This window comes from Danio aesculapii, chromosome 2 (assembly GCF_903798145.1).
Source record: "Danio aesculapii chromosome 2, fDanAes4.1, whole genome shotgun sequence".
NCBI lineage: Eukaryota > Metazoa > Chordata > Actinopteri > Cypriniformes > Danionidae > Danio > Danio aesculapii.
This window is the reverse complement of record NC_079436.1, coordinates 22,509,114-22,534,802: the sequence shown is the minus strand read 5'-3', so window position 1 is coordinate 22,534,802 and position 25,689 is coordinate 22,509,114. Positions and strand designations below refer to the sequence as shown.

Here is a 25,689-nt window from a genome sequence, read left to right as displayed (position 1 = left end):
GCTGCTTTGTATTGAACAAATACTAATTAATTTTATGGTTTTCTGTGGAATCTAACAGTATTGATGTACACAAATGTTGTAATCATAGATAAAATAACACTGTAAAGTGTAGAGTCTTCATTGTATAAATAATTCAATACAATTAATGTTGTTATATTCACCTTTATAACCTCTTGGTTTATGTTTGCTAAAATTGTACACAGTCTTAAAAACACATTTAAATGAAAATCTTTCACTCTATTTTAGGGTTTAACTTTGCGAGGACACATCGTGATATCGAGGCTGAAATGATATATTGTGCATCCCTACAGTATATAATGCTAAAACTATTGGTATATATTTACAGTTTACACTTTATTACACATATAGTATTACTTACTGTAATTACAATAAAATATGTAAAATTACATGCATCTAACCCAAAATCTAATCACCATTTTAACCCCAACCATACAGTAAGTTGCTAATAATTGTTATTTGCTATTTATTTTATAGTTGTTACAATGTAACAATACATTGAACCGCAAAAATCTAAATCATCTACAGGAAGGAGGCTCCTATAATTTAATAGAGGTCATTTTTATGTTATGGCTGATATAAATAAAAGTATATTAAAACTTAATCAGACTTCTGATTTAAGATAGCCTTAATCTATCGTAAAACCTTAGTCCTTTTTAGTACTTTTAAAAGTTACAACCATTGTGGCTGGTTAAGACAAATAATGATCACACAGAAATAAGTATCATGTATTGTCCAGTTGCATCCGTTTAGGACATGATGCTAAAGTTAAATTGCAAAAGCCTAATTTAGGCTACATTTTTAATATTATTTTTAAATTATATCTTCCTAGCTAACATTATAGCTGCCAGTAGATGACCAGTGGGACTCTGGTTGGAGCTTCAGTCACCACAAGATTTCAGCCTCCAGGGTCTTTATTTATAATAACTAGACATGCTCCACTATGTCTCACAACTGTAAAGTGCTCACACTCCCATATTGTTAGCACAACAGTGGTTTTAAAATCATTTAACTTTGCTGCCATCTACTTTTAATACCTTAGAAGTGGTTATATTGTAGCCAAAGCTCTCAAAAGTTAAATTATCTGTGCATGTTTGCTTTAGTTAACAGCTACAGCTTTGTGCCTGCACTCGACTTAAAGGGTGGTTCACCCAAAACTGCAAATTCTGTCATAATTTACTCAACCTTCACTTGTCACAGACTGGTTTGTCTTTTAAACTCAAAATTTATAAATTAAAAATGACCAAAAAAAGCTTTTGTGGTATTCCATGACAAATATATATCTCAAATTCCCTGACTTTCAGTGTCTGGAAAAATATTCCATGATATCCGATGATCCCATGATCCGTGGGAAGCCTGAACATACCCGCCAGACGCCGATGATGATTTTGCCAAACTGCAGCAACTTCACAAGCCTGTCGTAGCCAAGGAACACCCAGTATACAGATTTATCTGTAGCTGTCTTGCAGATCAGGGAGCGCCATCTTGGCCTACACATTAGACACATTGGTCAGATTAGAGCAAGTATTATGCAAAAGTTTTCAATCTGTTTTTCATACTTGTCTCCTGGAGCTCCCACAGGTCGACACATGATTCCATGAAGCTTCAGGCTATCAAGATTGTGCATCAACGGCCAGTAGCCATTGCTCCAAAACACAGTAACCGATGAATCCTCAAAGAAAGTGTGTGTTTGCTTGTAGACACTTTCACGTCCGTTCCTAAATGTAAGTGTGATTTCCCACTGAATGTGTAACCTCCTGTAAAACACAGAAAACACAGGTGTAGCTCCTCACATCTTCCACTCCACATTTCATATAACAATAGCCTTTACTGGGAATGCAGGATATTTATCAAACAGATAACTTATTGAGCAATATGGGTAAAAATGACATAACTTTTATTGCTCCACTAAATTAATAATAACAACCTGATAACAATCTCTGATAAAGTGTGATTGCTGGTAAATCAATAAATCAGACTGATGTATCTGAAATTCATTGACTTTCTGCTAAATGACTGTTATTTTAAAACTGTGTCACGGTCAACTGTGAACAACTCCTTGGCGTTCTAAAAGTGTTTCTTCTCTGAGACAGCAAAGGACAGAGCTATTGCATCTTCAAAGATTTTGAGAGGAGAAAATCAGGATTTAACAACAGATCATGGTGACGTTGTTTTAAAAGAATATAAAGCATCTGTGCTATCACCTAGAGTGAACATGGAGGGCTCTATTTTAACAATCTAAGCACACCAAGTCTAAAGCTGTGTTTCTAAAGCGGTGTTCCTGTAGGACCGACAACACTGCATGTTTTGGATGTCACCTTTGTCTGTCACACCCATTACAGGTCTTTCAGTCTTTGCTAATGAGCTGATGATCTGAATCAGGTGTTTTTACTGAAGGAGACAAGGGAAATGTGCAGAATTGGTGGTCCAGAAATGTGGTTGAGAGACACTGGTCTAAAGCGTATGGCACAAAAGAATTAAGGGCGTATCCTTTTTTGATATTTTAAGGATGGAAAAATATGGTTTGCGCCCCAGCGCATAGGCCAAAAGGGTTGTGCTTATTCTCCTAATGAGTTATGGGTGTGTTTCAAGTATAACATGAGTATTAAACCAATCAGAGTCTCATCTCCCATTCCTTTTAAAATTCAGTTGAGTCACTCCATGGTGCATTTGCTATTTACATGGCGGACTTTGTAAGTGGAAACAAAACCATCTGCAGCACGAGGATAAAGAATGAGCCTCCCCCATTCAGCCTCTTTACTTTACTCTTATTTTCGTGGATAAGAAAACACTCAACTGAAGACATCCATTAGCTAATTAATTTCATTTGTTAAGCGCAAACATTTGTTTAAAAACTATTTCGCAATTCGAATAGGTGAAACGAATAGGTGAACAATAATAATGAAGTCTGGTAAAAAAAAAAATGTTTTTAATATTTTTTGTTTTATCCAAACAAAAGTCACATTCTTATGCCCCATATGGTGAGGCATACGTCTCCAAAACGTGATAGGTGGACAAATATAAACTTGTTTTTTATTAAAACAAATATAAATATGCAAATTAAATACTACCAATAATAATAATAATAGTTGGCGGTTCATTCTGCTATGGCAACCTCTGAAAGAGACTAAGGTGAAGGAAAATGAATAAATGAATGAATGAATGAATGAATGAAAAATAACATTATACAAATTGTCATGAATAAACAGACTACAACAGAGCCAGATTCAAAACCCAAAGGTGGATTCAAACTTAAAAGGTGAAGGCGGCAAGGGAGGAGGTAATGGTTTTTATACTTGTATAGAAAATATTTTAATTTTTGTAATATTTTAATCCCTTAATTTTTTTCTATTGTAAAGATATTTGTGTCATGCTGTGTGCATTAAGCAATGTGTACGCATTTTGGACCTGCACCAGCGCATAATGCGCTCTTTAAATTACAAAAACTCAAGCTGGACTTTAGACCAGCTTTTTGTTGGTCAATGGCGCAGTTTATTTGAGTTGTCTTAAAATAGCATCGCGCCAACAATGCACCTTAACACAACTCCTTTTCAGACCTGCAGGCCCATGAGTCCACAAAGTGGTACAAATGGATTTGCTATTTAAACAACGTGGTGCAAAACGTGAAAATGACAGTTGTGCTGGTCTAAAAATAGCAGCAAATTGTTCCAAACTTGTCTTGCGAGTGTTAATGCAGCTACTTGAAAACTATAATAACTTTTCTAGAGACAACCAAAAAGGCTAAGCTTTGCAAGCAAATACCTGTCAGCACCTCAGAAATGTTTTGGATGAAAAGAGATGCGACTGTTGATCAATAAAAATCTCACACTAATGCACTCACATAGCAAAGACTGAAAATCCTGTTATGTTTTTATTATTATCAATGGTAAACTATAAAATTTCCCATAATTCTCAACTATGCCCGAAGTAAATTTGAGGATGCACTTTATTTTTGAGGACACACTTTAACCAATACATTTGTACAGGACTAGTTATAAGTATGGCTTTTTTCAGCAAATGTCTCACCTGAGCACTTCCTCTGTGAGAGCTGGCATGCCGGTGTGCGGGTTCTTGTGTTTGAGTTCGGTTTTCCACATGGTGTCCTTGTATCCTGCCATCTCCTTGAGCAGCATCTTCTTCCAGTATCCCACAGGTTTCCCTTCCACATGTGTGCTTCTCACGCCTTCTGCTACGCTCACTCGAGGTCTCCACTTCTTCTTCTCAATCTCAGAAGCATACAAAACAGACCACAGAGCACTGGACATCCATGTTAATATTTATTATTCCTTATTCATACACTTTCTGTCATAAACTCACTTGCTGTTGGCCAGATCATGAAACCGCTTGTTGACAAAGCTGATATTGAACAGAGAGGAGGCGTCCAGAGAGGAAAGAATCTTGAGGATGATCTCAGATGGTAACCTAAGATGAAAACATTAAGTAAGTGGGGTGAGATCATTTTAAAAGTGCAGGGTATACTACTTTGAGAAGCACTTGTTATACTTGAACATTTTCTTGTAATCTTGTTAGTATTTTAATGTCGAAAAATGTTTGAAAGTAGCATACCCACAATTTTAATCCCTTACACACATTTAGAGCTCTTGAAATATTAAATAGAGGTGCTTATTAGTTTACTAGGGGTGTAATTTATTAGTTTATTATTAAGGTGAAATTTTACAAAATGCGTGTTACATTATTCATTGGGAACCGTAACGGTACGAGGCTCACGGTTCTGTTCACGTGCTTGCACGACGATTAAAGTCTGTCCAGATGTGCAGTCACTGGAGTTAGACAGAAAGACCATTGCAGTGCAACAACTGAGGAACCATTTACAAAGAACACATCTTTGTGTCTGAAGCCGTGACACAGCAGCGCTCAAGAGTGTCCACTGCTCTTTAACTGACATTATTTATTAAAAACGAACCCTGCTGTGAGTGTAAGTTGAAATCGGTTTATCTTCATACAGCTTCTAAAAAAATGCGGTGCTGTAAAAGTGTATAAAAATTTACGGTCTAGTGTATAGGTGCATAAAAACGGTCACAGACATCCGTCAAACAATGAAAATATAAAATACGAAGAGTTGATCTTCAGTGATTTTCAACTTGTTACGCTGTCTTGTCCCAATAGGTGGATTTAGAGGTTTTTGCAAAAAAAAGCACAAGTGGATTTAGCTGGTTGACGCAAAAGAAATTCTACCTTGTTAAAAACCATAGAATTGTCTAAAGTGACATTTTTGAAAAAAAAGGTATTTTATTTACCAGCCAATAACCTTATCATTACATATAAAATGAAACTTCTGAACCTAATCAGAGGAGCCTGGTAGAAAATGCTCACTTACCAAAAAAAAGAGGTGTGATGGATTTAGAGGGTTTTGCATCTGAACTTTTCATATATACACATTCATTCATTTTCTTTTCGACTTAGTCCCTTTATTAATCAGGGGTCGCCACAGTGGAATGAACCACCAACTTATCCAGCATATGTTTTATGCAGCGGATGCCCTTGCAGCCACAACCCAACACGGGGAAACACTCATACACACACTTACACTACAGCCAATTTAGCTTATTCAATTCACCTAGGGCGCATGTCTTTGGACTGTGGGGGAAACCGGAGCACCTGGAGGAAACCCACGCCAACACAGGGAGAACATGCAAACTCCGCAGAGAAATGCCAACTGGCCCAGCCAGGGCTTGAAAAAGTGACCTTCTTGCTGTGAGGCAATCGTGCTACCCACTGCGCCACTGTGATGCCCAAAATCCTTATTTTCTTTCATTTTTCCCGTGTACTCAACTTTTTGTCACCTTTAATTGATAGGACAGTAGAGAGTATAGACAGGGAAGCGTGGGGAGAGGAGAGAGGGGAAGGATTGGCATAAAACCAATCAAAGTCAGGTCACTGTGAACACTGGAGTGCCATGTGTCGACGTACTAACCACTACACCATTGATGCCCACTAAAACTATTGTTTATCAGTAGCACTCCTGCCCTGATTGGTGTACGCACTTCCTTTGGTGTGATCCACACACCAAGGTAGGATTTGTACCCAAGCCTTTGCCGTAACTACTAGTCATGGCTTTCACACACATATATATACACACACACACACACATACACATATATATATATATATATATATATATATATATATATATATATATATATATATATATATATATATATATATATATATATATATATACACACACACACACAATGACAATAAATAAAGAATAACTTACTAGAGCGCCACCTACTGTAAGTTTTAGTGCCATATTTATCCATGGACAGGCCTTTTACCCCCCTTATCCCCCATGCTTTGATAAAATATTATCATTGTTCAATATTTATTAAATATGGAATTACTTACCTCTCCAAATAATTTTCCTGCCAATTGTTAGGGCTTTCTTCAAACACAGACAGTGTTTTGCTCGTTTCCGTTTGCAAAGGCTTCGACACGTGATTCTTCCGTCTATGCAAACGCAAAATAATAATTCAGTCTATCAATAAAAGTAGTAGTGATGTGTTGTTTAAAACCACGTAATCAATTAGTTAACGTTACTCACTTTCGTGCACAGTCGCCATTCTGAGCCTCCGCTCGAGCGGTTTGTTCAGTTTGCTCGAGGCCTTGTCTTATAGTCCGGAGAAACTCACTAAGACCAGTAAGTTTAGCCATGATTAGTACAATGAGCTAACCTGCTTTGCTGGCCTTTGACCTTACAAGATAACTTCGCTAGAGGGCAATATAACATGCTGAAATTGGCTGAATATGAACTAAACAATTTAACGTTAAAGTTGTCATTTTCAAATTAAAATGTAACTGGTTTTAGAATGAATGTAACATTAGGATAATAATTTAAAACTAGGAATATAAATTATGTCAAACTGGATTTCAAATTGCTAACATCATTTATTTGTTGTTATGGGCTATTGCTATTTATTATATATTATTTAATTATTATTTTAAGTATTTTATATACTGACTGAACAGCTGTATTTATTTTGATGTATTGGTATTGTTATTATGACATTATTCTTTACAAGCTATCTGCAGACAAATCTAAATGAGCCTAATTTGCGTTCATTTTATGTAATATCCAAATATTCTTTATTTCAACTATATGTCTGTAGTAAGCCCTTCTTAAACCAGCCTGGTTTTAGAGGGGTTTGGGCCACCTCCAGGCTGGTTTCCAGCCATTTCCAGCCTGTTCTTAGCTGGACATGCTGGAAAATAATCAGCTAAAACCAGCTTAACCAGCCTGGTTTAAGCTGGACATAAGTGGTTTTGTCTGGGCTCCCATCCTGGCTAGGCTGGTCAAGCAGTTTTTATCTGGTCATCTCCCAGCCAGACCAGCTAAGACCAGGCTGGAAATGACTGGAAACCAGCCTGGAAGTGGCCAAAACCCGTCTAAAACCAGCCTGGTTGACCAGCTAAAACCAGTCAACCAGCCTAAGCTGGTTTAGGCTGTTTTTTTTCAGTAGGGAGCGGAGGACAAGTGCCCCTTCTATAGATTCGACTTAAGTGTGAAATAACTACATCTCCCAGAAGTCTTAGCATCTAATCAGGAAGTTGAAACGCAGTGCGATGGCAAACACAAACAGATAGTAGTTCAACAGCCGCAGTTAGAAATAAATGAAGTCTCACTAATAGCTACATTTCGTTGTTATTCGCCCATATTCACGCGGAATGTCATGCCCATTCAATCACTCTGGTAAGACAGAACAACATGGCGATTTAACTGAGGTTCATAGACACCTGACTCCCTAGATTTTATTTTTCTAATGGTGTATTTGCCGAGCTGTCGTTTGTAGGTCAAACGTCGAATGCATTAGCATTAAAACTAAACCAAACAGTCAGCAGGTAAATGTGACTGTGGATATATTTTATGAACTATACTATTAAGGTTAATATGTGTGTCCCCAGCGGACCCAAACCCCGCAGTGCTGCCACTGGACTGGCTCCTAGGCACCTGGCAGTCCGACGAGCCTGGCGAGGGGTCATTCCCCTCCATCGCACCCTTTCGGTACACGGAGACTCTTCACTTCTCACATGTAGGACAGCCTGTCGTCAACTTCATGTAAGTAACAAAAGAATTTAGATTTTTTTAAAGCATTGTGCTTTAAACCAGGATTAAAATTATTAGCTGAAACTAGAAGCATTAAATAATTTTTGTTAGGCTAACTAGAAATGAAATGTAGTATAGTTCATATTTAACTTTTAAATATGAGTTCATTGATTTTTATTAACATATTCAATTAGTCATGTGCAAACTATAAGCTACAATAAATGTAAAAATATATTATACTCTTTTATAATCTAATCTTTTTCCTAATCTCGGCAAGATTGTCATCAGACAGGTCTGACAGTCATGTTCCTTGTTTTGTATGTTTTGTTCAACATAACTTGTATAGACATTTGACTTTGATTATGTAACAGACTTCAAAAATATTTAAAATAAAAACAATTAAGTTTATCCTTTCATTTTCCAAGTGTCTTTTTTAAAACGAAGCCAGTCATAGGTTAATGTTCATAAACATGAATTATAAACATTTTTGCTGAGATTTTGAACATTTTAATTTGAGAGCATTTTTTATAGTTATGTTTAAACTGGCCAGTGACTGTTAGTAGTTTTGGCAATGGTCCGAAACGAAACCAAATGCGATATTTTTACAGTGTGACACTGTTGACATGACATCCAGTCAAACGGTTGTATGAACACAATATCATAGTTGTAGCACTGCAATCCTCCTGACCCCCCCCCCCCCCCCCCCCCCCCAAAATGTGTCTTTTTTGTTGTTGTTTGTGATTTCCTACATCCTTTGGGTTAAAAAAATCTACAATTTAGAGTTTTTACGTTTTGTTTTTATTTTAAATTTTACAGCATGTTCACTGTAGTGGACCACAGGACCATTTTAGTTCGAAACGACCGCCAAACTGAGACAACAAAACTGTACAGGATATGGCTGTTAAGGGATATTAATCCAACATTAATGTAACAAAAACAAAACAAAAGCCATTTTCCTTTTGTATTGAAATTCCTTTAACAGGTTAGTCTGAAAGAGAGCCGAACTAAAAAAAAAAAAAAAAAAAGAAGTGATGCTAATCCAAAACAATTTCAACATAAAAAACTATTTAAACTGATTGTCATTCTCTAATTGTCTGATTGTCAGACTCTAAGTCAGGGTGTCCCTCAACTATCTTATAAAGAATCCTCTCTGCTTCAGTTCTGCGCCCTACAACATGCAGTCGTTAATTACATTGAGATGGTCCTGGTGTCCACTGTAGTCGACATTTAAAAAAGGATGATATTTTGAAACACAAACAAGTTAACAGCTTTGAAAGCTAAATGTATTGTTCCTGACACTTTAATAAACAAATATATATGTAATAATAATTAAAAAAGCATTTAAAAAGCAAAATTTTACATATCTCTCTCCTTCCCATACAATGTGCTTGTTTGTATGCCGGCCATTTTGGATGCAGTGTAAGAAGTGGTTCTTAGCATGCCACCCAATCAGATGACATATCACTAGAAAGCCCAGGATGTCCTCTGAACAGTACAACAGAACTTGACAGAGTAGCTCAAAAAATTCAAAGAAAATTCATGAAAACGCAATGTCCACTACAGAGGACACAAGTCAATGGGCGGGGTCTCAGGAGGATATGGCTGTATATCAGCACTGCTGGGAGGCTAAAGGCTAATTTATACTTCTGCGTTGCGTGATCGCCGTGACCCATGGTGCCTGCCTTGCACATATTCGTGCATTTATACTTCTGCGTGCTGTTTGTGTTGCTCTGCAATAACACTTCCGAAACACTAGCTGGCAGTAGGTGTTTATGTTTCTCTGTGTCGAGTTCATAGACTGTAAAAGATATGGAAGTAGTATCTGTGTGAAGTCACCCATAGGTTTCTGAACACTGAAAAAGAAGCTACAAGTAGGTGCAGCCAACAGTTGCCATTTTGTTCGCGTGTCATCACACCGACCGCGGGCTAACAAACAAAGGCAAAAAGGCGGAGCGTAAGCAGAGCTACAGACGCATGCTGGTATTTTGCTTAGACATGGCTAAGGACAGACTTTTCTTTGGGAGAACGCTTAATACTTTATTACCTGTGACTCGTTTGTGTTCTGACCACATGTGCTTGGTTGTACACTATATCAATAAAGTGTTCAGTCTTTTAAAAACACTGCTGTAATACATTGAGCCACTAAGTACTTATGACGTTTTTCTACAGACGGAAAACGCGAATTACTTCCAAACACTTCAAATATAGTGTGTGTTAGTAAATGCAAGGCTATTTATGAAATTCCAGTCAGAACACTGTATGACAACGTTTCAGATGACTGTTTTATAGCCTATAGCTAATCAATCTGTCAGATTGTGGAGTGCTTTAAAGGTCTAAAGAAAATTATAAATGATAAATGATCTTAAATAAAACAAATACATTTATAGATATGGTATATAAGTAGATAATTTCACTCACCTGGGATATGGAGGCAACTTGAACGGTTTGTGTGCACAATTAAGTGCACACATCATGCCATATAATCTGATAATTGCAGGAAATAATTCCAAAATGACTATGTAAAGAAACATTAACCAAAACAAAAATACAATGTGTATGCCGAGCTCAGCGGCTAATCAGCCGGAATCAGCTAAGGTGACGAGACAGCGAGCAGCAAGATCTAGCTGTCACTCAAGTGGCCACGCCCTTAATTATGCAGACTTAATAACTTAATAAAAACGAAACTGCTGAGTTAAAAAAAAAAAAAATTCACCCCCCTTACAGTTGTCATGAAGGGTAATCATAGCTGTATGCACCAAAGCTATCTTTTGTACCAGGCTGTAAACATGTTTTATCAGCTGTAAAATTGGCAAGTTTACCAAATCAGTCAGAAATCATCTGGATTTCCTTGGACCAGCTCCCTAAGACATGTCGTTGAATTGCAGTTTTAGTTATTTCCATATTGGTTTCACGAGGGAGAGCAGGAGGTTGCCGATTGGTTGAGTTTCTTCGCTGGTGTTTTGTTTTTTTCAGAATGCTACCGTAATGTACAAATAGCTAAAACTCGCTCATTCGGAGGCCGGAACCAGCAAATGTTCATCAGCTTTAATCAGAAGATAAACGCAAAACAACAGTTTCCATCTAGCGCTACTTCACAGGACTCTACACTTGTAAACACTCGCCTCCACGGGGTTCGCGCAGCCCTTGGTCCCACCCACACTGGTCACAGCTACCAAGCCGACCAATCACAGAGCTTGTGCTATGCGTCTTTGCAACGTGTAGTTTCATAATTTTGAGAGTTGCGAGTCGCCAGCAACCATGGCAAGGGCTATGCGACCAGCGCAGAAGTATTAATCAGCCTGAACTGTATGCATCCCAGCAGTGCTAATATTCAGCCATATTGTAGTTCTAGGACTGAGCAGTTTTAAGTGGAAGAACCACATATGGTGAATTCATTGACATTTATTTATTAATTCATTTTCTTTTCGACTTAGTCCCTTTATTCATCATGGGTCACCACAGTGTAATGAACCGCCAACTTATCCAGCATATGTTTTACGCAGCGGATGCCATTCCAGCTGCAATCCAACACTGGGAAACACCCATACACTCTAGCATTCATATTCGTACACTACGGCCAATTTAGCTTATTTCATTCACCTATAGCGCATGTCTTTGGACTGTGGGGGAAACCGGAGCACCCGGAGGAAACCCACACAAACACGGGGAGAACATGCAAACTCCACAGAGAAATGCCAACTGACCCAGCCGGAGCTCGAACCAGCGACCTTCTTGCTGTGAGGCAATCATGCTACCGACTGTGCCACCATGATGCACGATTTCATTAATTTAAAAAATATGTCAACAGAATTCAAAGTCTTGTAATAACCCCCAGTAACATTCCAGGCTTTGAGCTTCATATAAAGGGATAATATAACATTGTTTGTAATTTGTTTATTTATTTCAGGTTTAATGCATTCCATGCCGAGAGCAAAAAGCCTCTCCATAGGGAGTGTGGATTCATCAGGCTGCAGCCAGGCACCAACAGGGTGGCCTTCATCGTTGCACAGAACTCAGGTGTTTGACTTATGAAAATGTCCAAATCTTATAGGTTCATCCATGTAAGTGTGCATCTTTTTAAGCCCCTGTTCATGCCTCTTCCAGGACTGGTAGAGATCGAGGAGGGGGAACTGACCGGACAGCAGTTGACTCTACACAGCACTGCTCTGGCCAGAACATCATTTGCCAAGCAGCCTCATGTTCAGCAGGTCTCAGAAAACAAGCTCACTGACTTCCCCACTTTCATACTGTTCTCACAAGAGGCATCAATTGTAGTAGCAGAAGAAGTTTAAATTTAAACAATTGTTCCAAATATCTTCATTAAAATATATGTCTCATGATATTAAAATAATGTTTTTAGATGTTAGTATCAGTATGTTAGTCTTAAGAATATCTATAAGCTAGTGTGCCCCAAAACACTGACAAATTTTACATTTAGAAGGTATAAACGTGAGTTTGCAGTCACTTTCATCAAAATGGATTAACGATTTGTTGACGTCACCTCATACTTCAGTTTCTCATCAAATCCTCTGACCAATCAAATGCTCTCTAGTATCTGAAATGCCCCGCCTCCAAGACGATTCTCATTTGCTTTTCAGTTGATGCCCTTGATCTCAACCACTCTCACTGGGAGAGCTGTGATTAAAAAATATGACACTATTGGGTATGTTTAAGGGGAGGAGCTACTATATGCCCCACCCTGTCTTTGTTTTAGTTAAGATTACTTTGAATTAAAAGGCTAGTGTTAATTTATGTGCTTATTTATGGAAGCTTAAAAAGAAGGGCCACTACTCTTATACAGCATGAAAAGCTAGTTAATTGTTAATTTAAGCTACCCTTTTATTGTCAAAATATTACAAAAATATTTTCACAAATTTAAGGTATAATATTTAAAATCATTCAAATTTATAAACTTGTGTTTGAGTAAATTTTAAATAAAAAATTGGCAGCTTTTTCCTTGATGCAAGTATGGCGCACTTTAATTATAATAATGCATGTTAACTTTAATATATTCCCATCTTTGTATTGACTGAAACTTAAAGTGAATAGTTTGTTTAAAAGATGCATGCGTTTTGTTGCCATGGTATATTTACCTTAAATTGCCCTTTTGTTACTTTAATTAGCATAAAAACATATGGTCTTCTCATTGGGTAAATATAAAAGTGCTCTTTTAAGATGCATACCATGTTGTATATTTTTCTATTCATTTTTTTTAATTAATTTTTTTTATTTTCCATTAATTCATTCATTCATTTTCATTCGGCTTAGTCCCTTATTTATTAGGGGTCACCACAGCGGAATGAACCGCTAACTATTCCAGCATATATGCTCACACATTCACTCATACACTACGGCTAATTCAGCTTACCCAATTCACCTTTAACGCATGTCTTTGGACTTGTGGGGGAAACCAGAGCACCCAGAGGAAATCCAAGCCAATGCAGGGAGAACATGCCCACTCCACACAGAAATGCTTTCCCAACTTCCCTAACTGGGACTTGAACCAGCAACCTTCTTGCTGTGAGGCGACAGTGCTGCCCCATTTCTATTAATTTATTCATCTTATTTATTTACCAGTCACAAGATTAGTATGCCCTTTTGGCATGAATAGACATCTATTATTTTGTGGTGAAACAATGCAAATTTGATGCTATAAAAAGAATTATTAAAAAAAACACAGTAATGATTTTTTATTTTATTTTTTTGATTAGATCTCCAGGCACATTCAGTTGCGTGCGGATGGACGTCTGGAGCAGACTGTGTGTATGGCTCTGGAAGGACAGCCTCTAACGCAGCATTTGCACATCACGTACCGCAGGACTGAGTAACTCACTGTCATGTGGAAGGAAAGGTGTGTTTCTGAAGAGCACTTCAGTTTATGTACAAGTCTGACATCAAATATTGATTTATATATTGTAACAGTGATATATGTATGGTTATCAACATCATCTAAGGTAGGAGATGTGAACTGATCCAGTCTTTTAAAAAGATATGCTTTGGAAATGTTGTTACAAATAAAGTTTTTTTTTTTTTTTTTATAATGTATACTAGAGATACCAGAATAAACCTATGAATGTCTCTTTACAAATTGAAATTGTTTTAAGGTTGTTTAAGGCATATTTTGTTTTTGATGAGCATGTTGTTGGTTTTAGGATCCGTTTCCATAAGATTAGGTTTACAGATTAGGTGTTATTAAAATGTCTCCCAGGAATACATTTACTCTCCAGTAAAAGTGTATGAAAGAGGAAACTTTGAATGTTTAACATGTTTATTATATTTAACAATAATTCAGGGATACATCATTTTGCTAAAAGAAAATATACAGAGTAATAAACGACAATAAACGAAAAATGTTTGTTATTTTCTTTTCTCCTGTGATTCATTTAATAAATTGAGTGCGGACCTTAATGTCCTTTGAAGGAATTTGATCACAGCACCACAGCCATCCGGAAGAGTGCGGTGATTTACATTTGATTAAAAGAAAATATTTAAAAAGTGAGTATTCTTAATTTTAAAAAGTACAGATACCATTATAAAATACTATTTCAGTAGTATCAACATCTTTATTTTTTGTTCTTGATTAAAAGAAATTTGTCTTGAAATTTGTTTTCCATGGGTAATTTCTAGTCAACAATCAAATTTATACTTTTATTTGTATTTTTGGCTTACTAACATTAAATAAATGCGTATTTAGAATTCTTAATGTTAAAATAATTTAATTCTATCCCTTCTAAATTAATAATAATAAATATAGCTGCAAGCAACAATTATCAGGGCCAAGAAGCCCAGCAGCCACATCATACACAGAGCAACTGGAACTCATCAAAATAAGAATATGTAGTCAAAAGTTATTACCAAATTTGTAAGTTTCATTATTAAAGACTAATAAATGTCTTAACTTTTAACCCATAGTGGGCGCTGTCACCAAATTTCTATGGAGTGGTCAGTGTGAGGCAACAATGACCTAAAAATTGGGTGTCATTATCTTTAACTATCGCAGAGATACAGCCTCAGATGTAGTTTGGCATCATGCCATCACATTTGTTGGTGCAGTAAACAAAAACTGTTACACCTATCGACGCAAATTCCATAATTTTTGTCAGCATGGTCTGAAGATGATCTAAGTCAAATTTTGGTCCAAATCAGCCAAACAATGTAGGAGGATTTAGAAAAAGTAGGTTTTTGACTTAAGGCTAGATGGCGGACAGGAAGTTTAGTTAATTAAGGCATAATTGGTATCGATTATTCTCAGGACAACCCAAGGAATATATCAAGACAAGTTTCATAACAATATGCAAAATTAGTCAAAAGTTGGTTTGAAGACGTCAATGCATTACGGAGATAACACCTTAAGTCAATTTTTGCAAGGTAAAAGTTAAATTTGTTTGCAAGTTAATCGAAAACGGTTTGTCTAATCAACTTGAATTCCATTATGGTCAGCATGGTCTGAAGATCACGTGATTAAATTTTGGTGAAAATCAGACGGCCTAGGACGAGTTTGTTCAAATAGGTTTTACGAAAAATTCGAAATAGTGAAAAAATGTTCATCACAGAAAATGACGTCATATGGTGCGTTTGAATCGGCTTGAGCCAAGGAATCAAAAGGAAAAATAAATTTGATTGTGGCCCATTTTTGTGAGCTAAACAAAATATCCCTGATATTTCTTGAAGACATCTCTCTGTACAAACATTCACTTTCTCAGTACACACATTAAAAACTTTATTTCAAGATGTGTACAGCTGGTGACAACAGTGTTAAACACACACCACATACAAACTGTACAAACTGAAAGTGCAAAGTGACACTCCAAACGTCATCTTAATTACGCAGTTTTGTAAAAAATAAAAATCTGACAGCTTTTCACTCATCGCTCCATTCATTCAATATAAAACCTCAGTATAGGATGAATCCACACAACTCCGTTACCCGTTACCTTATTTCTGGCTCATTTAAACCAAAGGAAGACAGACATCATGTCCCTCCATGGCACCTTTCCCTCCACACAGTGTCAGATCATAGTGATTGTTTCAGTCTTTGAATAGCATTAAAGAAACAAGAAGGTAAATGATGATTAGGGTGCATTTAAATCTGAGTGATTGTGCTGTGACCTTTGTGAGGGGCCGTTTTCTCCACAAACAGTTCTCGGAGGGAAAGATAGAGTCCTTGGTCAACACGATGAATTCATGCACAAGTCTACTTCGTCAGGTAGATGTACATAGTCTTTATGAATTCCCTCCATGTTAACACTGCTGTCGATAACCAATGGACATGAGCTCTAGAGTCCATGTTCACCACACATTTTAAAATGTCAACCTGGGAAGACAGACAAAGAAATGTAGTCAATTAATGCATCATCACAGAAATTAATGCTATTAAATGAAAGCAGGAATTGATTAATGTTGTTTCATGCACAGGCCAACCGTTTTACCTTAATTACTTGTCTTTTTGCGGGTAGCTGTTGATTCGCATTTAATAATTCATGAAGAGCCATGGTTTTAGCTACAAACCTTCTTTGAATGTGCCACAGAATGAATTGATACAATGTTAAATTGTTCTCTATTGTCTAAGTAGAAGGCATGTGGGCTTTGGTAAGTGTAGAACCCTAACCCTAACTCTCCAGAAACCATTATACAGACCCATTTCCAACACTAGGAATTGTTTTGAACATATGTTTGTTGCCTCATTTCAAACATACATGACACATTTCACAACAATATACACATTAAACAAACAAAACATACATTTAAACAGGCCTTATGCCCCTTTGGGTTGCCACCGAATAAATATATAATCCGTTTATCCTACAGTTTGCATTCTGATGAGTTGGAAACAAGCTGGAAAAGGCCACCTGATTGTTGGTTGGAATAAACCAGCAAATTATCATTATCATAAATAAAAATGAACCCACTTAAGTTTGTTTATTTAATTAAACACAAAACAGGATTTGTTTTTACATTTTGGAAACAAGTTTCTTTGACTTACATAGCGGCAAAGTAAACTCTTAGCTAAGCGATTGACTAAAAAGCTGAATTTCCATGGACTATAATGAAAGGAAAAACAAGGCACTGTTGTGCTTTGCATAATATTAATATAGTTTGAGCTAGAATATCTTTATATATCTAACATAATTGTCATGAATTTAATTGCCACTGAGAGAGCAACAATAGATAGTTTATTTGAGATTTTGAAAAGAAATTAAAAGAAGCTAGCACCCAGTCTTTGAAGTTGTCATTTTATTGATTTTCCTGGATTTTCCTTGTGATGATAAAGCATGATACAGTATTGTCACATGGTCACCTTGGAATTATAAGGTTCTATCTGCGTTCCGAATGATTTTAAGATATTGAGCTTCAAAGTTTTTGCATTCCATATAGCAAACTGTGTGTAACATTTGTTTAAATAAATGTAAAAAATCTTAAAATGTAAACAACTTATAAAAAACATCCCATAATGTAAATAAGTTGTCATTTAATAAGAATATGTCAATAACTCAATTTTGAAAAAATGTCAGAAAGAACCTTATAATTCTGAGGTGACGAAATGACAATTTCATAAACAGACACTAAAATTTAAGCAACAAACAAAAATCCTTCTTTTTCCATTGGTTGATTTGGACACAAAAACATTCCCTGACTTTCAATAACTGGAATAGACCTTTTTAATATTACGTGATATTCCAGAAATTCCATGACCCAAGTGAACCCTGTATGGATTTCAATAGTTACCAGTACTTCAGTATTAGAACATTCTTCTAAATATCTTCTTTTGTGAAGAAAGAAACTCAAAATGAGTAAGGGATGAGTAAATCCTTATTGAATTTTTAAGTTTGGGTGAACTGTCTGCTGATGGATTACACCAATATGGCCTCTAGAGGTCAGGATAGGTCTAGGTTCAGTACAGACGATGAGCACTTACCCATCCTCCTCTCTTTTTGAGCCATGGCACAAGACTTCTCCGCACAAACTCTCCCAGACTGTCCACAATAGTGTGCACCATGACAGGATGGCCCAGTCCCACACAGTCCACCGCTAGCCCAGCGGCTACAGCGTAGATGGCCACCACTTTACCCCATGTGATCCCTTCAAAGTAAAAGAAATTCTATGAGCAGAGGCAGAAAAGCATTGCCTTTAAAGAGACGGTTCACCCAAAACTGACAATTCTGTCATCATTTACTCCAAAACTGTTTCTGAACACAAGATTGTATGATGAAAGCTGGAAAATTGTAACCACTGACTTCCATAGTAGGTCAAACAAATACTATGGAAGTCAATAGTTACAAGTTTTCAACTTACTGCACAATATCTGCTTTTGTGTTCAAAGGTGTTGTAAAGGTTTGAAACCACTTAAGGGTAATTAAATTGCAAGTGAATGTTTATTTCTGGGAGAACTATCTCTTAGAATCTCAAATGCTCTAGCATTTCAGTAAGTTACAATGCTAAATATTTGATTTCGCAAATCTTAGATTTGTTCATATCGTATGCAAACGTAAGAGGGGTAAATGATTCATCAAATAGAGAATTGGTCGGCGCCAATAGCCTAGTGGTTAGTGCGTCAACACATAGCACCAATAGAAGTAGTTTTAAATAAAAAAAATTATACAAGGTAAAAGTATTCAAAACATATTAAAAGACTATAAGCATCATTACAGCCCCAAAATGCTATCGTTTTAAATCTTTGCCTCCATACTTTGAACTAGAATTTACCCAATTGTTAGCACAAAGTTTGTAATTATTTAAAATACGTTGAAAATATAATTTCATTATTTTTTTGCATATTTTGATAAGTACAAGTCAATAATTAATTATGTACCTTCAATTCTACTTAATTATATAAATTTACGCTAAATGAAAATACATAATTTCTCACATATTTTAGCATTTAATTTTTACAAATATTATCTGAAACATTAAGCCACACACTTTACTTTCATTTAATATGCTTGTCTTCACAATCACTTTTGTAAATTTTATTTAACACCAAAATATAACGTTTCAACTTGGACCCAAATGTATTTTCAAAGAATTAATTCAACATTCCCATTTCATCATGATTTTTCATCTAACACGGGTCATTTGAACTACTGTTTGCTATAAACATTTTATCTATTAATGTTGACATATTGTTATATAGGATATTACGGCTTACTGTGTACAACTAAAACAGTTAACCCTTATGTACTGTTGGGGATGTTTTCATCCACTCTGGGGTGACTTTGAGTCTTAATTTGACCATAACTACTTCTGTGTTTCAGCTAGCAGAATGATTTATGGTGGCAAATCTTATTTTGACACATATTTTGAGACAAAAAAGCAATGATACTCTGGGCAAATTTACTACCCTTTTGTTATGTTAGGGATGAAAACATCCATTGAGTTAAACTGTTGTAAAAATGCAGATTAATATTTTTTCAAATTTCTTAGCATAAATATGGTTATCAACCTCAGTCCTGATCAAAACTACTAAATTGCCTACAGGATTTTAATTCTTTAATTGTCAAATTAAAAAATTATGGGTGTAACTTTATTTTGATGGCCCATTTGAATCTTAGTAGACTGTCTGCTTAATATCTGTTGATATGCTCCTTCAACAGACATTTAACTTACAATAAGAAACTTTGCAAGTGCATGTCAGCTTACACTAACCTTAACCCCAACCTAACAGTCTACTTATCTAATGAGAATTAGTTGGCATATAGATGCAATGTAACTTAAATTCAACAAAGGCACCATCAAAATAAAGTGTGACCAAATTATGTCACTGATTTGGTGAAAAAAAAACACAAAATGACTTATTTTTCAATATAAAAAGTAATTGTGGACTGGATTTTTTTACAAAATACACATTTCAGCTCTGAGAACTACATGGAGTAAATAAAAACAAAGCCTGTGTATTTATGCACCATCAAATGTGGTTATAATGGAAGTCAATTGGGCAAAAACAGCCACCAACAGTAAATTAAGGAGAAAAAATGAGAATCTAACAATGCATCAAAGCCAATGTTGTTACTAATCATTCACATGCCCAAGACTATGATAAAAGGTAAAATGAATCCAGTCCACAAATACTTTTTATATTAAAAAATATGTAATTTTGTGCGTGTTTTTTTTCACCAAACCAGTGACATCATTTGTGAATTTGGCAATTAAAGAGTTAAAATCCTGTAAATTTTAAAAACATTTAGTAGTTTTGATCAGGACTGAGGTTTATTAACAGATTTATGCAAATACAAAAATGTTAAAAATATTATTCTGGTGCATTTTACAGCAGTTTAATTCAGTGGATGTTTTCATGCCTAACATAACAAAAGGGTAGCAAATTTGAACAGTGCACAAGGGTTAAGCTGCAACCTGCTTAACTACAAAGAGACGCAGCTCGACTGTGCCGATGATGTAACAGGAAGGCCAACACCATTAAGTCAAAATCCATCTAATGATGCGCCAAGAGGCAATGACCATTGTTTACGTTCCTTCATTCTCAGCTTTCATTTGAGATCCTTCCTCACAGAACTAGAGTATATTATAGAGGATATAAAAGTTTGCAAGAAGATCACTGTGGGCAGAAAGAAGTGATGTTACCATGGTTGTGGACCACCATGTGCATCAATAGAAGCAGAACCAAGATAAAATATGCGACCAAATATGCACAACGGGAAGAATGTGGGTATGTCCTTTTTAGGATTTTCTTTTTTCCATGTTCTGAAAAAAGAAGTTGTCGTTAAACCGTGAGAGAAGCTGATGATCAGAGTGGCCCTCTCAAATGCAACAATAGGTTCAAGTCAACTGCTCTTCCAGTAAAGACCATTTCAGTGTAATTTAATAAAACAAACATAATGAAATTAACGTCCAAGACTGAAGCTCAGACCCTGCTCAGGCTTACATTGCTTAATTTATATCTGGAACACATCCCACAATCACTGAATTCACTCCATTTATAGTAGTCATGATGGCCTTACGTGCAACTGCAGTTTATTTCTTTGCCCACCAAAAAAGCCTCAGTTAGGCACAGAATTAGCTCTAATAGATAATAATTACTAACAATAATATTTATTACATTCAATTAAAAAAAAAATGTTGTTTATTTTGTTTACATCACCAAGGGGACGATTCAATAAGGAGGTTTAGCCAACTCTGAGATAAATCTTTGAGTTGAGTTACTCTTTAATGGGAAACATAATGGGAGTTTTCAGGTTTAGAGAACAGCTAAATTGAGTTAAATCAATCAATGTTAACGGTGGCTTAGTGGTTAGCACTGTTGTCTCACAGCAAGAAGGTCGCTGGTTCGAGTCTTGGCTGTGTGGAGTTTGTATCTTCTCCCCGTGTTCACATAGGTTTCCTCCGGGTGCTCCGGTTTCCCCCACAGTCCAAAGACATGCGGTACAGGTGAATTGACTAAACGTAGTGTGTGTGTGTGTGTGTGTGTGTGTGTGTGTGTGTGTGTGTGTGTGTGTGTGTGCTGGATAAGTTGGTGGTTCATTCTGCTGTGGAGACCCTGATGAATAAAGGGACTAAGCTGAAGGAAAATAAATGAATGAAGTAAGTAAATTGAAGAAGTGAAGTTAAATGCGGGAGAAGAAATAAATAAATCAATGCGTTACGATTCTTTTTCTAATGATTCTGGATAGACTCACAAGTTTAGAATTGATTCTGTATTCAACTTAGACTGCGCTCTAAACAGAAAAAAAGGTACTGACTGATGCACATATGCATGATGAAGAATTCGCATCATTTGGACAGAATGATTATTACAAAATAAAAGAAGCTCTGCACTTCTAATCCGTTATGTGGGCGACTTCAATACACTATTCAAATTCCTTACACATTCGAAAGCAAAAACTTGGGTCATTATAGACACTGTAAAGAGCTGTGCTACTCATCCAGTGTGTCAGTGGTTTTATAAATCACTAAAAGGTCGGACAGGATACGGTCAAAATTATGGCACACTCCATTATGAGTGAAGGCTCGCGGCTTGTGTTCTGTAAATAGGTTGTGAATGGGGAGTGATCTAGGCCTACTGTACAGTGCTGCAAATTAATGAAGCATTACTATGTTTTAAAGCTTGCTTTATGCTTTAAGCTGAATATACATATCTTAAAATAACAAAAGAACAAGTAAAATATTATTTAATGTCATTACAGCAAAGACAAAAACTGGTTGGTAGAAATTAGTTATTAAATCTATTGTGTTGAGAAAAATATTCTTGGTGATAAACAGCACTTGGGAAATATTTTTAAAAGAATTATAAATTTTACAAGACAGCTACCAATTTCGACTTCAACTGTACATTTCTTTCCTTAAAATTAATTTCTTAAAGTAAATTTTGAGGAAACAAATAAAAAAAATTGATTTTTTTTAAGAAAATGAATTTGGTTTCATGGAATATGTTTGTTCTTCATAACTGCTCTTTGTAATCGGTCTTTTTTTTTTTTTACATTCACAGCCTGTTCATCCTGAATAATTCTTTAATAAAATAAAATGATTTTTAAGATGGCAGTTCTGTCATACAGGGATTGCAATCATTAAAGACAAGCAAATAAACTCTAATTCTGGTTGAAATGTAACATTGTAAAGATGTAAATGTACTGCAGAAGTTTAAGTTAAGAATCGTTTTGGAATTGGGTCATAAAGTCCCTAAAGATTCCCACTCCTACTAAGCATATAAAAAGCCGTAATCTATGGCTAGCCACTAAATTTATCCTTACTATTAAAATTTCACAGATGAAAACTATACTTTGTGAGAAAAGCATTTTTGCAGTATGAATCAATAAATACAAGTATTTAGACATTGCTTGAACTTAAAAAAGCAAGATGGGACTGGAAGTTCCTATGGTAACAGGATAAGTTACCTCCCTTTTAGAAACAGCCTTGACTCACTCCTCTTTCTCGCATTTGACATACCTACCATTCTGAGACAGAAAACTCAAGAGTTCCCTCGTTTCAAGGTCAACATACTCAGTTTTCACTTAACCTCTTTTCTGAAACAGGCCTCTGTTGTATTGTTATCCTACTCACCCATGGCCATGATCTCTGTTGCTACCGAGAGAAATGCATCTGAAACCACAGCTTCCACCGCTACGCTGATATTCAGCTGCTTTGCGATATTACGATACACATATGGATGCATGCACTCCAGTTCATCACCTGTAAAACAAAAGCAAAGCCAGTAACATTAATTCAATCCTGTACCTATACCCTCTTTACCCTCTCAAACATGTACATCATAAAACTTGTCTCTCAAGAACTGCAAGTGCAAAACCACAAACATGATATACACATTTTCAGTTTACACTTGACATATTTCTTCATATATGTTTGTACGAATTGTTGTTGCATTGTTGCATTTATATCTGCAACATATGTTTGGTTTGATACTAGAAAATACTGATGATGTTGTCATTTATAACTTTTTTTTGGCTCAAGACAACAAAACAGGTGCTGTTTTTTAGACATGTTGACATTCATATGCAAAAAAATTAACACATTTGTTCATCTAAATGGCAATATAATTTTATTTGAAATTTGGAAGAAATGTTATCAGACCTCTGCAAAATAAAGCAAATATTAACATTTTACCTTAATACAATCTTGACATACATTGATATCCTATAACTATGCCCACACGGAATCTGTGCGCGCAGAATTCCGCAGATTTTTAGCCCATCATTGATTCTGTTTATTTACTTGTGTAAATGTGTTTATTTATTCAGTTTTTTTATTTATTTCAGTAATATTCCTGACTAATATAAAATATTAATATGATTAATGCACAATATAGTTTGTAAAGTAATATTTTCTGTCTTTTAGTGGATATATTATACGAGAGACTTGCTTTGTTTATCAAATAAAGTGGATCTAATTGGATTTGCATTGTAAACATTAAATAAAAGTTAAAAAGGTATTATTTTTTATTTCATATATTAAGGTTTTAGTTATGATACTCCCAAAATCATTCTGCACAAATCCGCAGATTTTTAACAAAATTCTGCGCAGAAATAGCAAAAAATGTCTGCAGATTCCGTCTGGCCCTAGCTATAACAATAGTATGCTCATATACACCTTATACTGTGTTCAGCACTGTTGTTTTAATTGCACAAAATACTCAATTTATTATCTTTCTAGGAAGCTTCTATTGTTCTTCATATATTCTTACATCTGTTTATGGTGTGTGTCTTTAGTATGCAATAACTCATAAGCTGTTCAACAGCCCTTTGTTGTTTAATTACAATAAAAAATATATTCTGTTTTAAATAGGCTCAGATACTGAGAGGTGTGTGTTCACCAGAAACTCACAATTTTCAGAATAGTGGCCATTCAAGCAAAATATATATATTTTTTGGTTGTTGAATTAACATTTGGTCCTCCAAAGTCCAGAATCATAACATCAAAAGCAAAATATATACTTCTCCAAATAAAAAAATTGGAAGAAAGTTGAGTGATCTGAAGGCTGACCTCTGACTTTCAGTCATGTTATGAAGATAAATACTGTACTAAACATCACCACACACACCTGTAAGGAGCTTTAAGGGATAATTCACTCAAAAATAAAAACATACTCACTATTTACTCACCCTCAAGTGGTTCCAAACATTTATGAGTTTCTATTTTTTGTTGAGCACAAAAGGTGATACTCTGAAAAATGTTAGAAACTATTGATTTAGGAAAAACGATAAACATGGAAGTCCAACATTTTTTTAAATATCTTCTATCATTCTGTTCAGCAGAAGAAAATAACTCAAACATTTCTGGAACAAGTGAAGAGAGAGTACATGATGACAGTATTTAAATTTTTGGGTGAACTCGTTTCAGTTCACACTCACTCCTGCTTCTCTTACCCAGTTTAAGCAGCACCACAGACACATCTACAAGAACTCCGTGTGGTTCTGGCAGGTCCAGCTCGACTTTTGACCAACTCAGTCCTTCTCTCGTGATCCTGGAGTGAATGAAGTCTCTACACAGCTCCTTGGACTGAAAGACCAGCTCTTTCTCCGTGTGAGTGCGATCAAACACCTCCATCATCTCGGCGGCGAGCACGGAGGAGCGCGCGAACACGTTCATGTCCCGCATGTTTGTCTGCCACGAGCACAAACCACCGCAACTTCACTGGCTAAACTCAAGTAGCCTACATAAACAACCCAAAGACTCCGCTAATAACAAGAAGCCCATTTCCACGGCGAAAGTTCGGATAACTTCAATATGAAACGGGTTTCCCTAAGTCAAACAGCCAATCAGGTGACGCAAAGACGACTGGTCAGCCCACATTGAACTCCCTCCTGAGCGATTGGTTTTAGGCTAATCGATCGATTAATCACCTTCCGCTGGTCACTTTTATCATTCCTCTTCAATCTTGTAAGAGAACACAGACTTTCTGTCATATTTTAGATCTGTCCTGAGGTGGCTCGCGTGTGCCCTCAATCGCACACTTGGCAGCATTTCTCACTCTCTCTCTACCTGGAACGCTTAGGTAACCACTAATCAAGCAAATGAACGGCTTAGTCCAAATATAAAACAGTCAATGGCGTCCTGACAGTCAGTGCTCACAATGCTTTTAGTTCATGAACTATACCAAATCAAATGTACAATAATCAACTCTTCGAATCGTTTTCACGAAA

General features: G+C 36.0%; 3 protein-coding genes across 3 annotated transcripts in view; 1 reads left to right on the top strand and 2 right to left on the bottom strand.

Annotated features, from left to right (window-relative positions):
* zgc:161973 (uncharacterized protein LOC556635 homolog) overlaps positions 1-6,699 on the bottom strand; it is an 11,611-nt gene extending 4,912 nt beyond the window's left edge. Inside the window, exons 1-6 of the mRNA XM_056474867.1 lie at positions 6,584-6,699; positions 6,388-6,489; positions 4,336-4,440; positions 4,045-4,275; positions 1,578-1,775; positions 1,385-1,508 (exon numbers count right to left, since the gene is read on the bottom strand). Of these exons, the coding sequence (XP_056330842.1) occupies positions 1,385-1,508; positions 1,578-1,775; positions 4,045-4,275; positions 4,336-4,440; positions 6,388-6,489; positions 6,584-6,693 (870 nt within the window). The 5' untranslated portion in view covers positions 6,694-6,699. The remainder of the gene's footprint in view (positions 1-1,384; positions 1,509-1,577; positions 1,776-4,044; positions 4,276-4,335; positions 4,441-6,387; positions 6,490-6,583) is intronic.
* An 889-nt stretch (positions 6,700-7,588) lies between these two features.
* On the top strand, positions 7,589-14,416 carry thap4 (THAP domain containing 4). Its single transcript, XM_056474919.1, has 5 exons — positions 7,589-7,729; positions 7,942-8,095; positions 11,991-12,100; positions 12,188-12,291; positions 13,795-14,416. The coding sequence occupies exons 1-5, from the start codon at positions 7,705-7,707 to the stop codon at positions 13,909-13,911; spliced, it is 510 nt and encodes a 169-aa protein (XP_056330894.1). The 5' UTR covers positions 7,589-7,704; the 3' UTR covers positions 13,912-14,416.
* A 1,125-nt stretch (positions 14,417-15,541) lies between these two features.
* On the bottom strand, positions 15,542-25,414 carry bokb (BCL2 family apoptosis regulator BOK b). The gene is made up of 4 exons (XM_056474906.1): positions 24,913-25,414; positions 23,093-23,221; positions 18,000-18,163; positions 15,542-16,397 (listed from the first exon to the last, which is right to left on the bottom strand). The coding sequence occupies exons 1-4, from the start codon at positions 25,142-25,144 to the stop codon at positions 16,278-16,280; spliced, it is 645 nt and encodes a 214-aa protein (XP_056330881.1). The 5' UTR covers positions 25,145-25,414; the 3' UTR covers positions 15,542-16,277.
* Between the last annotated feature and the right edge of the window lie 275 nt (positions 25,415-25,689).